The sequence below is a fragment of the Barbus barbus genome, assembly GCF_936440315.1.
Source record: "Barbus barbus genome assembly, chromosome: 10".
Classification (NCBI taxonomy): Eukaryota; Metazoa; Chordata; class Actinopteri; order Cypriniformes; family Cyprinidae; genus Barbus; species Barbus barbus.
Window position 1 is genome coordinate 17,042,915 of NC_136738.1, and position 16,791 is coordinate 17,059,705.

At 40.4% G+C, this 16,791-nt stretch overlaps 1 protein-coding gene across 8 annotated transcripts in view; it reads right to left on the bottom strand.

The window, feature by feature from the left end:
• zeb2a (zinc finger E-box binding homeobox 2a) overlaps positions 1–16,791 on the bottom strand; it is a 49,062-nt gene that overhangs the window by 2,115 nt on the left and 30,156 nt on the right. For 4 of the 8 annotated variants that reach the window (XM_079427368.1, XM_079427370.1, XM_079427364.1 and 1 more), the window contains 7 exons: positions 10,605–10,823; positions 7,344–7,412; positions 6,186–6,374; positions 5,563–5,777; positions 4,019–4,127; positions 1,717–3,659; positions 1,151–1,253 (listed from right to left, as the gene is read on the bottom strand). In XM_079427368.1, coding sequence (XP_079283494.1) covers positions 1,151–1,253; positions 1,717–3,659; positions 4,019–4,127; positions 5,563–5,777; positions 6,186–6,374; positions 7,344–7,412; positions 10,605–10,823 — 2,847 coding nt within the window. Of the gene's footprint in view, positions 1–1,072; positions 1,254–1,716; positions 3,660–4,018; positions 4,128–5,562; positions 5,778–6,185; positions 6,375–7,343; positions 7,413–10,604; positions 10,824–16,791 lie in introns of all 8 variants that reach the window. The other 4 variants (XM_079427367.1, XM_079427366.1, XM_079427363.1 and 1 more) reach the window with 1 other exon arrangement.

The following is a 16,791-nucleotide window of genomic DNA, read 5'->3' on the forward strand; positions in this document are numbered from 1 at the left end:
GAAGATCAGGTGATTATCGCTCAATGCCACACAAGGTGAAAGTGAGGCAGTCAGCATCCCTGACAGAGTTTATGACATCATGTCTCGGGATTCGAAAATGCTTAGATAAGACATTTGCCTCCTGATGCCTTGTGTAATGCATACACCAAACGCCTCACCTCCCGCACACCTTCCTCTTTTGCCAACTTGGCTCACATTGTTTACTTTCAGAAAATAGGAAATTAATTCTACTCTAATCAGTGAAGAAGGAGGGACCTGCCATTTGGCATTCAGTCGTTCCTCCAGTAACATACTTGCCATAAAAACCCACACACTCGCCATCAGCACCAAGCACATGAACAGATGTACTATATTCTTGGCCATGAATAGCCCTGGCATGCCTGCAACACCTTCCATAGCAGCCATACTTGAGATGGTCCCCTTCCCCACCTCCCCTCATCAAGTTCAAAAATAGACGAGATGGCAGATTCCTCTCTATGCATTCCGACCAAAGAATGTAAGTGAGGATGATGCAAACGTGTGAAAGAGAGGAGTCCCCCAGGAGGGTAGGTCACATTGTGGCATAGAAATGCCACGCACACATCAGGCTTTCACACACCTGGCATACTGCACCATGTTGTCTTGCCAACAAAACTGCACTGACAATGTGTCCCCATATCGACTGGTGGTCCAAATGCTCAAATTAAAAGCTATGTGAGATTTTTTTTGTGGTTCATTGTACAAAACGCGTAGATGAGAAATGGTTGTGTGTGCGTTTGCCATTTAAAGTAGTAACTATTTTTGTACATTTTAGTTGGAGTATAGCTGTAAATATCATTGGTGTCACCTGCTAATTTTAAAATATTTCCCCTTTGAGCCTGTCAAAAGGAAGACAACTGTTACACCTTTGTCATGGGTTTGAAATGTACAACAAAAATATGGCAATGGACAGAAAAAAATTTAGGTATGAAAAAAATTATAGCAGGAAAGAAATGAAAGAAACAAGAAAAAAACACAATGTGGTAAAAGGGGATTACTTGGAGGGGGGGGTGGACGAGGGTAAAAAAAAAAGAGTTGTCTAAATGTGATATACCTGTGTGCTCATATTTGTGTCTTAGGAGGGAACTGGTCTTCTGGAATGTTTTGTCGCACAAGTCACACGCGTACATACCACTTTCAGTCTTCTTAATCTTCTTCCGGGCGAGCAGCGACTCGCTGTCTGTCAGGTCCTCTAGCCCTGACAGATAGTCCCCTGCGCTGTCCAGTAGCTCCCCCTGCAAAAGAAACAGATTTTAGACACATTTGACGCAATCCTAACCTGCAACAAATCCTAATCCTAACCTGCCACCTAGGAAGAGACAGCCCCTGACCCATGTTTGATCCCAAGTCTGGACAGAGCTTATCTCTGTAACCTGTATAAAGTCTTTATCACTAGAAGATGTCTCAAAAAGAGGGACATATGGCTTGACTTATATGGGTTCTCTCAGCTTAGTAAACAAAGTAGTATGAATTCATGTGTTTAACAGAGCAAGGACATTCTGTAGACAACATTTTAGGAAGTAATAACCTTTGATAATTTATAAATACTTTTATTAACTAATTTATTTATTTTAGTTATTTAAATAAATCACACTTTGGCAAAAAGCATGATAACATTAATTTTGAATGTGATTTATCACATTTTTTAAATGAATGCACTGGGAATTATTTTTCCTGGTACCAAAATATTTAATTTACCTGGAAGCCTGGTTTCCGCTGGTACCTCCGGCGTTGCTGCATCTCAGCAAAAGTGGCTGCCCCTGCTGCGTAAGTATAAGCCATAGGTGGAAGGAAACTCATGGGATCCAACCCTGGGTAGGGCCTGAGTCCCGGGATGCTGGCTTGAGCCGTAGACATGAAAGTAGGAGGAGGGAATGCTCCATGAGGAGGAAGCGAGGTGTACATGTGCCCGCCACCAAAAGGGTTTATGCTAAAGATAGGGCTCGAGCTTTTCTCCAGTTGATTTTCATTGCCCAAACTGTTGGGCCCATTGAACTCCTTTTTGATGTGAGCCAGATTTAAAGGCTCAGTTCCTGGTTCACGTGCAGAAGAGTTGATAGTGTGGTCAATAGAAAAGCCATTCGGTTTTGGCCTCCGTTCTGCCTTGGAAACTTGTTTTGGCAAAGACAAGTCCAGTGGTTCTCCATGGGCATCCTCAGAGGCGAGGCTGTTAGGGGTGTACGAACTGCTATGTGAGTGCTTGGATGATGATGATGAGAGATTCAAAGGTGAGGGTGTCTCACCTCTCAAGTGGTCCACAGAGTCAAGTGGCTTTTCATTGGTCTGCCTAATGCCTGTAAACTGATGCGGTTTGGACAACTTGTGCCCTGAATCCCCATTGGTGATGGCTTGGATCTCTACTGTCGAGTCGCCATATTGGCTTAGTGAAACAGGTGATCGGGCAAATGCTGACTCCCTGCTTCGTGCAGGAGGAGGAGATCTTTTCCTAGAGAAGCTATGATGAGATTGAGCTTTCCATTGCACAAACGAATCCTTCACAAACTCCTGAGGAAGACCCACTGCCAGGGAGATCTTCCTCAATTCCTCTGAGTTGGGCTCAGTGTTCATGGCAAAGTAGGCTTTCAGTACTGACATGTGATCCTTGTAGGGGTTGACTGGGCTGGTGGCATTCCTCTCAAGGGATGAGGAGATCACACCAGCCTGCTGCTCTGAGCTGAAAAGCCCCCTGCGGCCAGTTGGTACAGTATCATTAGGTTTGAGGACAGCCTTGATCTCCTCGTTCATCTTACAGAGATATCGCTCGTGTTGATGTAATGGAATAGGGCCAGAAAACGTCTCCTTGCAATACTGACACGAGAATGGTGCGTACTGCGCAACCCTCTCCTGTGCTTTATCTTCAGATAGAAGATCCATGGCGTGGCTGGGTCTTTCTTTTTTGATATCTACAGGCCGTCTCTTCGAATCTTCTGTTAAACTCTGGAGACACGCTTTGGCTTCATTGACTTTTTCCAGTGTGTAGTCAATGATAGTCTTTGTGGGACTGTTGTGACCAACGCCAAGGAAGCCTTGCTGGGAGGCCAGTACCCGATTCTGCTCCTCCATCTGGGAGCCTAATTCCTTCATGTATGCTCTGAGCTTAGCGATCTCTTCAGGGTTGCCATCCATCTTCTGGCGGCAAACTGTGTTGTCCACAATCTGAAGAACCTTTTGAACCTCACTCATGTTGTTGAGGAACGCTGGATAGCTCAATGGATGAGAATCCGACCCAATGCCTAGATGTTGCTGGGGGTTCTGAGATGAACTGTGCATCCCCTCCATACCTCCATGACCACTGCCATTGAGAAAGGCTCCTGACCCACCATATTCTTGTTGAGATGCGATCATAAGACGGTATTCATTAAAGTCCATGGGCTCTGACTTGATGTCTGGGTGAGCAGATGGGTCTTGGAGGCTCATGGACCTGCCGTTCTCCAGTTTGTGACGGAGCTGAGCTAAGGCAGGACTGCCAGGGGAGGATGCAGCAGAATTTGGTGATGAGCCAGGCTTGCTGTTGACTCCATGGCGTACCCGTCCATTAATAGAGATAAGGCCAATGCACTTCTTGCTACTTATGTGGGAGCTGTAGGAGCCAGAGTGGGAGAAGCGTTTCTTGCAGTTGGGGCACTCATATGGTTTTTCGCCTTAAAAATAAATATATAAAAGCGTTACTCTGATTATTCAAATACAAAAATAAAGTGATGTCCCTTTACATATTTTACCCATTAAATTACTTTATAATTGCTTTAAACTTCTTTCCCCATCCCATCAATCAATTTAATGATTGATAGGATGATGAGATCCTACAATAAAAAATAATTCTTGCATAATTATATAATTATGGTTTTAAATATTCATCATCTATCCAGACTATCCAAACCACACTGAATTACCATTAGGCAAATTGGAGACATATGATATAAGATTATATACATTATTGGCATTCTTTTCACAGCCACTTATGAAAGGAGGCTCTTAACATATTATTCAAAGAAACACTTACCACTGTGAATGCGGAGGTGCTCCTTCAAATGATGCTTATATTTGAAGGCTTTGCCACACTCTGGGCATTTGAATTTGCGGTTACCAGCCCCTTCGTTTAGCAGTTGAGGCTGCAAGGGAGACAAAGATTACAGAAATTGATACAGGTCACAAAAGGGTAAAAAAAATAATTCTGATGCTGAAATAAACACAGAAAACAGACCAGAATTGTATTTAGGTATGTGTGTCCAAGGTTACTGAAGCTATTCAGAATCTTTTTTTTTTTTTTTTTGGGGGGATATCTGCATAAAGTTTACATGATGAATTGGCTGTGCCTTTTATCTCTAGTACCTTATTTGTTAAACTACTCTCTGCATACTTTAAACAGTTGTTGTCTGGGTTTAGTTAAAACAGTGTAGGCTGCATCTGTATTCACCATTCAAAGTTAAACGTAGGTGCTCTTCCTCCATTTGAAATTCAAATGTGGGTCCCAGATGCACAACAAAAACAACAGCATTCACCCTGCACCCCACACACAGACACAAAAGGTCTGTGAAAAATGTGTGGGTGTCCACAAGTGCGCGTTTAATAGTCACTATGTACAGTGCTGTGAAGTTCTTTCTTCAAAAGTTCAGTCATACTCGTGCACATAGACCAGTTTAAGATGTGAATTGGGGTTTCCATGTTCTGTATGAGTGTATGCAAATATATACACGTGATAAAATGTAAAACTAAACCTAGCAAGGTGAACCTAGGAATAATGCTCAAAGCCTTCAGGAAAATACCTCTTTAGAGCAAATAAACAAACACTTAAAGTCATTTAGGGATTAGGATACTCTAGATCACCGGGAAAAGAGCCATCTGGACGTGTTTAATTCGGTCTGAAGAGGTGCACATATGTGTGTATGCGTGTCTGCATATGTGTGAGTGTGATTCAGCCAGTAAGATGAGTGTGCAAGGCAAGTATTTCGAATTCTTTTCCAACATGTCCTAGTCTGGTTAAGGTTCAAAGTTGAAAGCCTAAATGCGGGATATCCTGTTATAATCCTATCAAACAACTGAGAGCCCTTTTACTATATCAAAAACAGACATTTTCCTTCAGTAATAAAGCAATATAGAGTTTCCTTTTCAAAATAATTCCATATCACTGCATTTTTCACAGCATGCTCATGTTGAGACCGGCATAAAAGGCAGAAATAACATCAGCTTTCCCTGCATCTTTTGAGTTGACTCCTTTCCAACAGCTGATGCGAGAAGTCGGCAGGCCTATAGGACTCAATGTGCTAGAACAGCCCACACATGGCCGGCTGTGGGTGGACACTCAGGGGAGTATGACAGTGCACAGCTGTGGCTCCAGTGTGAAGGATTCAAGTATTAAGGAGCTTCCGGAGGAGCTTGTTCAATGCTGGAGCTATCAACAGGCTGAAACATGTTCTCCTCGGACAAGTAAACAGGCTAAGAATGAGAGATGCAGCATCTTTCACAATGCACCCAGACTTCTATAATACTAAATAAGCATTAGGAAGTAATGAGTGTGGGTACGGACTGAGGTGGGCCTCATCTCACCTGATCTCTGGCAGGCTTATGTGTGGCCATATGGCGCTCTAGCTGGGTGCGGTAGGCGAAGGTGTCACTGCACAGGGGACAGGGGAAGCTCTCATCGTTTTTCTCATGTCGGTACTTGATGTGCTCTTTTAGGGAGGTCAGCCGCTTGTAGCCCCGGTCACAGTAGGGGCAGGTCAACAGTTGGGCAAAGGCATCTGGCGTCCTCAGTGCCAGATCTGGGCAAAATTGAACAGAGTGAAGGAGGGGGGATTGAAGGAAAAAAAAAAAAAACAGCATATGTGGGAAAAACATTTGCCATATGAGGCAATGAGAGAACGATAGGTAAAGCACTGCATTTAGTTATGAGAAACAGCAAAACATATTATTCATTTATATCATTCAAATAGCATTAGAAAAAATATTTTACAAACTAAATATATGCATTTTGTCCACACAACCTAATTTACAAAAACAAAATAACAATATTTCTTACAGGCCACAAAATTTTTTTTGCGTTACTTTTTATTAAAAATATTTTCTTGTCCCTTTGAGAATATAAAATAATAAAGTTATTAAACAAATTTCTAATTGCATTTGGTGCTTAGCGAGTGAGATCCTATTTGAATGTATAGTTTAATGCCTACCATTTTCAGTTTCATCTTGTCCATTGGCCTCTGGTGTGCCCAGTCGGGTACCCTCCTCTGGGTCCTCTGGGTAAATGATAACGGTATCCTGCAGGTATTCAGCCATGCTCGCTGCATGTCCCTCACTGTCATCCAGTTTCCTCTTGTCAAAGAAGCTTTCCAGCTCTGAAGAGGCATCAATACTCTTAACTGCACAGAGGAAGTGGGGAGAAAAAGCACAAATGAATCCAGTGGTTGATGCTCAGTGTCATTGAAAAGGACCAAGCTGAACATTAGGACACTGGCCACTTTAAGTGTGATGTAGTGGAGACCAAACCATTAGAAAGCCTTTCAAGGTGGAAGTATTTATTTAAGTTACAACATAATGGCCACTTCAAAGACTAATAGGAGCCAGCTTGATCATCAAGCAGTCTTTAAACATCCTCTTGCATGTTTGAAAATGCTTTAAACATTTCCAGCATTATGGGTAATTGGGTTATATGGCAATTAGGCGTGTCAGGGTAACTGATCTCACTTTGTATTGCTCATCGTATACATAAAATTGGACCCAATAATCTAATTATAGATCATGTGTTATGTGTAATTGCACAGAACAAGATTTTAAACGTGATTTTCGTAAACAATAGGTTTTTGGATGCTTTATGGAGAACTACTTAAATATACTGACAGGATGAATAGACAACTGCACCTTACAAAAAGTAAACATTTATATATGTAAAAAATTAGGTAATGTGGGTAGATAACTAATAAAATGACAAATGCTATTCTAAATTATACTTTTTCTTTAGATGACTGGAAATTGGGTAAGCAAATGAAAATGTTATTGTTTCCTTGTAATCAATTTGAAAGTACATGACTGAACAAATTCGATTTTGCCCTTAAACTCAATTTGGCTGCAAAATGTGATTTGCCATGCACTCGTGCTCAACTTAAAAATGTTTACTTTCCATCTCCCATAGACACACATTATCTCACATGCTCACATGTGTGCCAAGCATGCATTCACGTATAGTTTACGAGCCGTTACACAGAAACATTTCATAATGAATATGTTCAAGATTTGGTGTCTTGATTACCGCATTGACCCAACTCTTTAAATATAGTTATTTATAATGTATCTTTGCATGAATATTTCAATATACTGTGAGGTTATCTCACCTGTACCATTTCCAATTCCATGGAGAGAGATGTCAGGGCTCATGGAGTTGTACTCCGCTTTTCGCTCCTCTGTAATAAGAGAAAATACTTTGTTTAATGATCATAGTAACTAGAACAAAAATTCAGCAGCAAATTGTCTGCCATTATCAGTTCACGTTTAATTAACATGTTTAATGTATGTTAAATTGTAAATAAAGGAGATGAACGTGACAGCACATCAAATAAAAAAAAAAAATCACAAAGACAGAGAACACCCTACATATCAGGAAGAGTTATATCTCAAACACGTTGACAGCAGCTCAGAGAATGATACACTTCTTTGTAAGTGGGGCTTTGGAAATCATGTCAAGGTATTTAGGGAGGAGAGGAGGGTGGTCTGAGAGGAGTTTGCTCATATACTGCAGCTATTGTGTTTGTTCCTCCCCCTCCCCCTCATGTGACTCCGTACCGGCAGTCACAAGTATCATAAGCTTCTCCCACAAAAGGAGGATATACAGCACCTCTTACATCACAACGCAGGGGGAAAACAAGGGTACTCAAGACTCCTGACACACACACATATACACATGCTTCCACTGCATTAGTACTGTTTAATTTCAAAACTGCCTTCCACTTCCTTCCTCATTATCTAAGTATGACAACCGAGAGAGCTTCTGAAAGTCGACGAATTCTCTCACTTTTCACCACATTTAAGAGATGTCTTTCAAAGCAGAGTTTGAAATCATTGTGAGGGCAATGCTTCTTGAAGGGATGTTTAAAGAATCAAAAGCTTTACTAGACTTGGACGTGTTTCATTGAAAAAAGTTTTAAAGAAACAAGGCGTTTGCTAATAGGGGGCTTGCCTTCGCAAAACCCCTTCCTGATGAAATTGTCTCCTTCTGCACTGTGCAGATAAAAGTGCAAGGCCTGGAGCCAGTGAAAATACCCTCCTGAGTTCTTAGCATTGTGCTTTGCTTTGAGGTACATTGACTTGATCTTCTTTGGGAAGGTTAGCGATTAGCTGTATTAGCATGGGGATATTTTAAGGTCATACGAAGGACCGAACATCATATGTGGTGCACCAAAAACCCCGCTGAAGTGAAGCCAAAGTGGTATCAGAGAATAATTTCAAGTAAATCAATGAACTGTGTATGAATGACAGAGAAATACAGTTTCCTCGAGTGACAAAATGGCAACTACATTAGAGTCTCAGTTCTGCTTGTGGTAGCTGCAGGCTCCCTGAGGTAACGGTGTGATTTTAGCCACTGTAACACAGAAGTTCCATATCTCTTTAGGTGAACAATTAAATGATATTTTGTTTCAGTAGCCAACTTGACTTGGACTAATTTCAAATGAGCCTGTAAGTATGCTTACAAATACTGGAGCTACAGTACAAGTCCTGTCTGATACTGCTATACAGTGTAACAAAACAAGAACATTCATATCCTACTGAGATCCATCTGATTTTTTTATATATGTCATTACATTGTGAGATGGAAGAAGTAGTGTAATAATGAACATAATAACTTAGCATAATTTCTTTTCAACATGTTCTTTTGTAATAAATACAGTAAGGTCCAGATGTCAGGTACCACATTGAAGGTATGTGATTTTTATTATTATTATTATTTTTTTTTTAAATTATTATTTATTTAAAACCGGAAACAAACAAAGTTTTAGGACTTGTGAGAAATGTAAAACTAAGAAAACTTCTGATGTAAAACTACACTTTATATAAGATATATTTAATACTAGATATATTAAGATATATTTAAATTTAGTTTTAAAATTTTGTGAAAGAATTAAAGAAATTTATACTTGGATTCAGAAAGGACATTAAATCGATTAAAAGTGACAAGATAGACATTTACAATGTTATAAAAGATTTATATTTCAGCTTCCATTTTTGAACGTTCTATTAATACAAATAAAATGTATCACGATTGTCACCAAAATACAGTATTAAGCTATATTCAACATCAATAATTATATGAAATATTTCTTGAGCACCAAATAAGTATATTAGAATGATTTCTGAAGGATCCTGTGATACTGAAGACTGGAGTAATGAAAAATTCAGCTTTGTCATCACTGTCATCCAATTACATGTCCAAATATATTAAAACAGAAAACAGTTATTTTGTAAAAAATAATAACAAATACATGCTTTTCAATCAAATTGCAATACTGATAGTAGAATGAATTTGCAATGGAAATTTTATAAAAAAAATATATAGCTTTTTTATAAATCAGAAAAATGCAAATTAGAAGCACTTCCAAAAGTCATCTTTCGAACCCCACTGTCTCAGAAAAACATATACAGGGGACTTGAGGTGCATCTTCTCTCGCAACCACAGCGCACTGATAAAAAAGAGGAAGAACCACACAGGATGAATCATGCAGCCTCTTTTAAGATGTTGCTTTTACTAGCATATACTACAATATATATATATATTTTTTTTTTTTCCAGCAAGCAGACTCATACCTTCATATTGAATCACTAAAATAAAAAAAATGCTATGATGCCAGAGGCGTGGCCTTCAAATAAACTCGGATGACGTTCATTAATCTAGAATATCATGGTGTGAACATCACCTAAACAAAACACTGTTCAAGCGAATGACACATCCCTGAAGACCCTGTTTAGTTCTGCGACTGTGACACTCTCTGAAGTTAAGTGATGCATATGGTTTAGTCATTAGCCGAGACTGATTGCTGGGGGTCGGTTTTTTTTTTTTCTTTCTTTTTTTTTTCTTTTTTTTCAAACCAGGCGACTTGCATGAGTTCTCCCTTCACTCTGTAACTGTCAGCCAGGCCCAGGGAATTGTGGGCCTATTATGTATGTAAATGGCCATCATAATGCTAAAAATTTCATTTAAGGCCTTTAATGAGTCTTCAGCATGGCACGCTCATGCTAAATGATAGCTCTGCGATCCTAATTAAGCGAATTTGTCTTTAAAGCCTCACTAGTTTGGGTCTTGTCTGTGATCTTGATCGCTTTTGGTTTTGGGTGGGTGAGTCAAAATGAAGCCAGAAGAAAGGGGTGTGGAGACAATGATGAGGCACTGAAGATTAGGTGTAACCTACTTTGTGACAAAAGTAAGAAACCGAAGTAGAAATGTAAGCTAATAGTCTAAAAGTTGCCATTACATCAAAAATGCCAAACAGCTGCTAGGTGTTGGCTTAATAAATAAAGCTGCTCTGTACTGGTAATATGAAAAAGGCAAGGTTGATGACAAAAAAAAATATTCTCAGTGTGACATTCTCAGCGTTCACTCTTACCTGAACCATTCAGGTCTCTGTGGCGCCAGGCATGGGCTCCTGCCCCATCCTGGCTTTCATTTTCTTCATCCCCCCGGCAGGAGAGCAGGGCATGGGCTACCCGGGGTGAGGCCTCCAGACTCGGCACACCTGCTGGACTGCCTTCGCCCTCAGAACCCAGGAGTCTGTCCTCTTCATCGGACCCTGAACCGGCATCCACCACGTTTTCATAACTCAGCACTGAGGACAGAACATAATCCACTTGTTATTATTTGAGTTTAAGTTCATCTCAAGAGTTTGTGCACTCTTAGTTGTCTATATAGGCATTTGTGTAAAATGTACAAAGCCTGACAAAAAGTAAAAAATAGGTTTTGATAACCTTTCTTAACCTATAATAATATAAAATATAAATGATATGTGTGTATATATATATATATATATATATATGTGTATGTGTGTGTGTGTATATACTGTGTGTGTGTGTATATATATATATATATATATATATATATATATATATATATATATATATATATATATATATATATATATATATATATATACACACACATGCATGCATGCATGTAAACAGTAACAAATAACAATTTCTAATTGTCAAGATAATGGAAACCTCACTAGACCAGATTGCTGCTTGATATACAACAAGAGATTGCACGATGAAGCAAACCAAAAACCCGCACAACTCTGGTGATGAGAGGTGGTGAGGGTCTAATAAACTATGAAGCTTACATCATGGGAACAGCAGTTTAACGTTCAGGTTCATTTGAAGTTCTTTCCTTGCCTAATACAGCATACATCTCCCCAGGCTCTCTGAGCACCTTATCTCAGAGGCACGCTGCCAAAGCAGTGAGAACTAGTGGGAAGTTTCTAATGGTTAGATTAAAAACCTAATTGCTGATTTCGGGACAATTTTCTCCCTCTCCTGAACACCGAGTTTTGAAAAACAACAAACTTTCCCTTCCATCCATGCTCTATTTCCCAGTTCGTTGGCGTCAAATGGTCTGGGCTGTGGAACGCTCCATTCCCTCCTTCGTACCTTAACTACCCATAATCTCTCCCTAGGAGCCCATTCACTTCAAAAAAAAAAAAAAGCAATGACGTCTTTTTTTCACAGGTTCCCATGCAAAAAAGGCTGACCGCTTCCCTTTGGTGGCTCTCACCAGAGGACGTGAAGATTAGCCGCACGTATCTGATCATAATATGATCTTTGTCTGATCTGTGGGGCTGCATTTGCTCCCCCGGACAACTGCGCAACAGGTGCAAATTAAAAGGGGAACCATCTTGGGTACAGGGGATGGTCGAAATGCACTGACCCGGGCTGAATACCAAAGAGTGGGGTGAGGTGGTATGGCGGGTGAGGGGCGTGGGACAAAAAGCTTTCTAACTAAGAGGTGTGACCAGCGGGATTATTTAGGAGCGACTTCAGGCCGAGAGTGAAGACCCCCCCCTCCTTGAATGAAAAGGAGAAGGCGAGCAAGAGAAAGCAAAAGAGAGACATAAAGGGAGTGGTTGAAAGTAAGACATGAGAGGCTCTTTGTGTGGTCCGAGTATACCTTGGACATAAAGCAACTTTATCTCGCGTGTTTCTCGCCTCTGTTCCCTTCTCCTCCCACATCTCTCCCTTTTCGCTCTCACACAGCCATTTACTCCATCTTTAAGCCCGTAGTAAGTGCACTTCACTGTGTCTTGCGCAGGTACGAAAGGCAGCCCTGAATTTTGGTATCAGAGCTAAAAAGCTGTGGCCAATCATTCAGAGTTTGAATGGTGGGAGTGTTCTGAAGAAAAAGAAAGAAGTGGGAGGACTGGGAAAAGAATCAAGAGGATGAATACAGAGGTCAGGGCTGAATATTAATAATAGTGAACTGCTGAGTGATTTGACTTCAAGCCCACACAAAACACTAAACTCTTTACATCACATTTTCCTGTTCTTGTGTTTTGTGTTTTTCGACAGCATATGCTAGCCATCCACATTCCAAGTGGCATAGCTTGAATACTTGAGTGGATGCTTGAGATAGTTTTTTTTTTTTTTTTTTACAGAAAGTCAATATGGTTTCTTCTGGAAGTATGTCCTAATTTTACTGTAATTGCATAGATTCTCTCATGACAAAAATAGAAATAGAAAATGCTGAGGTTTGAAAACCATTTTGAAAAAAGGAACATGCATGTTTTGAATTCTGTCAAGCAGATACTTTGCCTTTGTGTTAGTGTGTGTGTGTGTGTGTGAGAGAGAGTGATAGAAAAGCAAGTGATGGGCACTCGAAGCAATCCATCAAATGATCTGCCTCTAAGGTCACATGGGTCTGACAGATGTGACCAAGATATTGTATGGCTTTGTGCGCTTTGTGTGCGTGGGAGTAAAAAGTAAAAAAAAAAAAAAAAGAGAGAGAAAAGTATAAATGCTTTTAAGATTATAAGATCTTTGTTTTCATCCATCTAACTTGTTTTACCCCACATTTTTAGCATTTTCAGATCATAACATTTGATCTTCATCTGTTTTTTTGTTTTTTTTTAAAAGAACAGTATAAAGTTTTCGGTCCCACTTTATATTAGGTGGCCTTAACTACTGTGTACTTACATTGAAATTAATCATTTGATACAATGCACTTATTGTGTACATACATGTTTTTACATTGTACTTATATTTTAAAAAATACCTATTTGTAATTACATCTGTAATTAATTTCTGTAGTTACATTTATAATTACACTGTTGACCCATCCCTCACACCTTAACCCACCCTTAAACCTACACATACCACCAAACCTGTCCTTAACCTTACCCGTATCCCACCTCAATAGCAGCAAAAGTGTTTTAAAATACAATATGACCACAATAAGTACATTGTACTTATTTTCTGATGTAAGTACATAGTAGTTAAGGCCACCTAATATAAAGTGTGACCAAGTTTTCATTCATATAAAATCTTAGATCTTTGTTTTCATTCATCTAACTTGTGATCAACTTGTCACATTTTAGCATTTTCAGATCATAAAATTAAATTTTCATCTGTAATTCCAAATTGATTAAAAAATGGAATGAACTTCTGCAGGGTGTAACTTGGTTTTAAATTTTTCAATGTTCAATTTTATGAGAGTAAAACATTCAAATGAAAAATAAAATAAAATAAACAAAAAGACCACTTCATCAGTAATTAAATTCAAACTGTTTAAAAAGTGAAATGAACTCCTGCAGGTTCTAACTTTTGAGTTAGACTTAGTTTTTGAGATAAATTTTTTATATTTTTATAGTAAAACTACAAAATATGATTAAAAGTATGATTAAAGCATACCGATATTTTACATATACGTGTAACTTTATTTTATATCTGTACCAATTTAATGCACTTCCCCAATGTAGATCTGCCCCCATTTCAATTCTATTGGCTGCCGTTTCAGTATGTCATTCCGGCAGCTGTCCTGCCGTATAATTCCTGCAGTGAACGGTCCATTGTGCTCACCCTAGAGACAAAGAGGCCACCTCTCTTCTCTCTCTCGCCCTGACTTCTCCTTACTCCCCTCCCTCTCTCTCTCTCTCTCTCTGTGCTGTTTCGTATTCTCGAGCAACCCCACCTATCATTCTGGTAGCTGTCCTTTGAGAATAAGGCATAATGCATTTCAAGATGGTACCTTAGTCATCCTAACTGAGCAACAAGCTAGACAGGAAGAATCCTTTAAATGTGGAATACATTAGCAAACAAACATTTAACATAGTTACAGAAACAATACCTTGTGTCAGTCCAGTTTGGACGAACTAAAACTCTCTCCGCTAACTGGGAGAGGTTCACACATTCCATAGCCTGGAGTTGTGCGCGCATACACATACACATGTTCTTCTGAGCAGTTTAGCTGTTTAGACAGGTATATGTGTGCTCTGTCACAATCTCTTACAATCCTCTCATCTCATATGCGGAGTGTGTTCCCAGCGCTCGGGGGAAAACTGCAGACACCTGCAAACCCAAAGCCACACTGTCCACTGGAGCCATTTCACTGGAACGTGGCGAAAGATGATTCAAGCTTTCAATTATTTCAGACAGAAAGGTTTCTGCTGCGCCAAACGCACAACAATCGCATCCATCTGGACTGAACGACACCTCCGCTGGCTCACACACCTTTTCAACATTCCCTGATCACAGGTAATCCGCCTGCTATCCATCTTTTCTCCTTCCTTTCATCTCCTTTCCGTCTATTCCTAGCGGCTGAAACAGAAAGGTGAGCGCGTATTCCACATCCATGTCGAGAATCAGACAGCCTGCCGCAGGTCTTTCCCAGGTGCCTCTCTGCCACGGTAATGACACCCGGCAGAACAGACGGTGGAAAATAACTGCTCTGTTCTCTCTCTCTCTCTCCTGTGCGGTGCGCATCACCTGAGTGAGCAGTGAGGGAGGGGGCGACTAGGTAAGGCTTCAAACAGTTGAAAGGAGGTCGCTGCCTAGTGGCTATAGCCTGGAAATGATCCATGTAAATCAAATCAGCCATCTTCCATTCATGCGCAAAAAGGACTGGGAGGGCAAACTTTTACCTGTTTCATGCCTCAGAAAAGTGCACAGAGGTAATGTATATGCTGAAGAAGCTGTATGATAAACAATAAATGGGTAAATAATGTATTAAAAGAATATATATATTTTTTTCAAATGTAAAGTAATCTGACAGGAAATTATATGATTTTCACCTGTTTTACATAATAATAAGACATGTAATTCTATATATAGCTTTAAGCATTCTCAGAAAACTGTGTCAACGTGCCTGTTTAAAAAGGAAGTTTTGGCAGGAGAAGCACATTCCATTAAAAAAAATAAATAAATAAAAAATAAAATAAAATAACTGTGCAGGATGAGTTATCAGTATGTTTGGTCAATTTTATGAGAAGGAAAATAAAAAAAATTGCAGATGCATACATCTGCTGTAAGTGAAAGTGGAGTTTTATACATAGCCTTAAAGTTAACACGCACACCAAAAAAAAAAAAAAACGAAACTGTAATTCTGATGATGATAGGACCTTTAAAATTAGTTCTGTACTAACTCCACACTTTTCAACAATGAATCTGTGACTCCCACTCAAGGCTGTTTATATCATCGAAGGCCTTGAACCTGACAGATAGCGTCTGGATTGGGTCTATTTTTTCTTGTGGGGTTAGAATGTAGATAACGGCCAGTGAAAGTGCTCTTGTTTACGGTGTGTGTGATGGGAGAGGAGACTCTCTGTGTTTGTTTTAAGGCCAGGCAGCCGGAGAGGTCACACTGGTGCTGAGGGAACAAAGGGCCCAGGAAGAGAGGGGCCGCTTTTGTGCCGCCGTGATCCTCAGTGAAAACTCAGCAATGCGTGAACCATTACTGCAAACCTGGAGAGGGTGTGTGTGTCTGTCTGTGTACTGTGGTGGCCTTTGTTTTCCTTGTATTTAAGTATTTCAGTACTTGCCAATATTTGTGAGTGTGAAAAAGGAGAGCGAGAGAGGGACAGCGTGTGTGTGCGTGCACTTATCTAGCTTGCACCCATCTGTAAATGGGTGGCGGTGCTCCACAGACCCTGCCGTGAAGCGGCAACAGTAGCCTGGCCCTAATTGAATTAAACTCCCATTTGTCTACTATAGGACCCAACGCAACAGGCAAGAAGGAGAGAAGGGGAGGAGAGGAAGCGAGAGAAAGAGAGAGAGAGAGCTCTCTGAGGCTTGCTCATGCCGCCAGACGGCCCACCTTTCCCCCTTCCTCCCCCACGCAGACCCACCATCTGTGCCCACCCCATGCACATGTTACCCCTCTCTCTCTCGACAACTGTTCTGGGCCTCTACCAGCCTCAGAGTGCCTGTGTGTGTGTGTGTGTGTGTGTGTGTAAGTTCGTAGAGCTGGAGACACACAATAGCTCACTGGGCTACCCTGAGGAGGAGAAAAGACAGGAGGAGAGGAGAACACAATATGCTGTGCAGAGGAAGATAAAGAAGTCAACCTCTATCTCAGGCGAACTATCAGTCAGGTTGCACTCTGGGAGAAAAGAACAACCATAAAAAGCCCAAACCGCCTCAGGCTGAGAGAGCTGAAAAGAGACGACGCAAATTACACACGCTAACAAAACCTGCAATTTTAGGTTTTCTTTCCTTTGAGCACGACGTCTTTGTACCGTGATACTCTACCATAAAATCGGCAGGTGAGGGCTTAGAAGCATAGGCAGATGAATTTGTTGGCCGAGTTCGGAG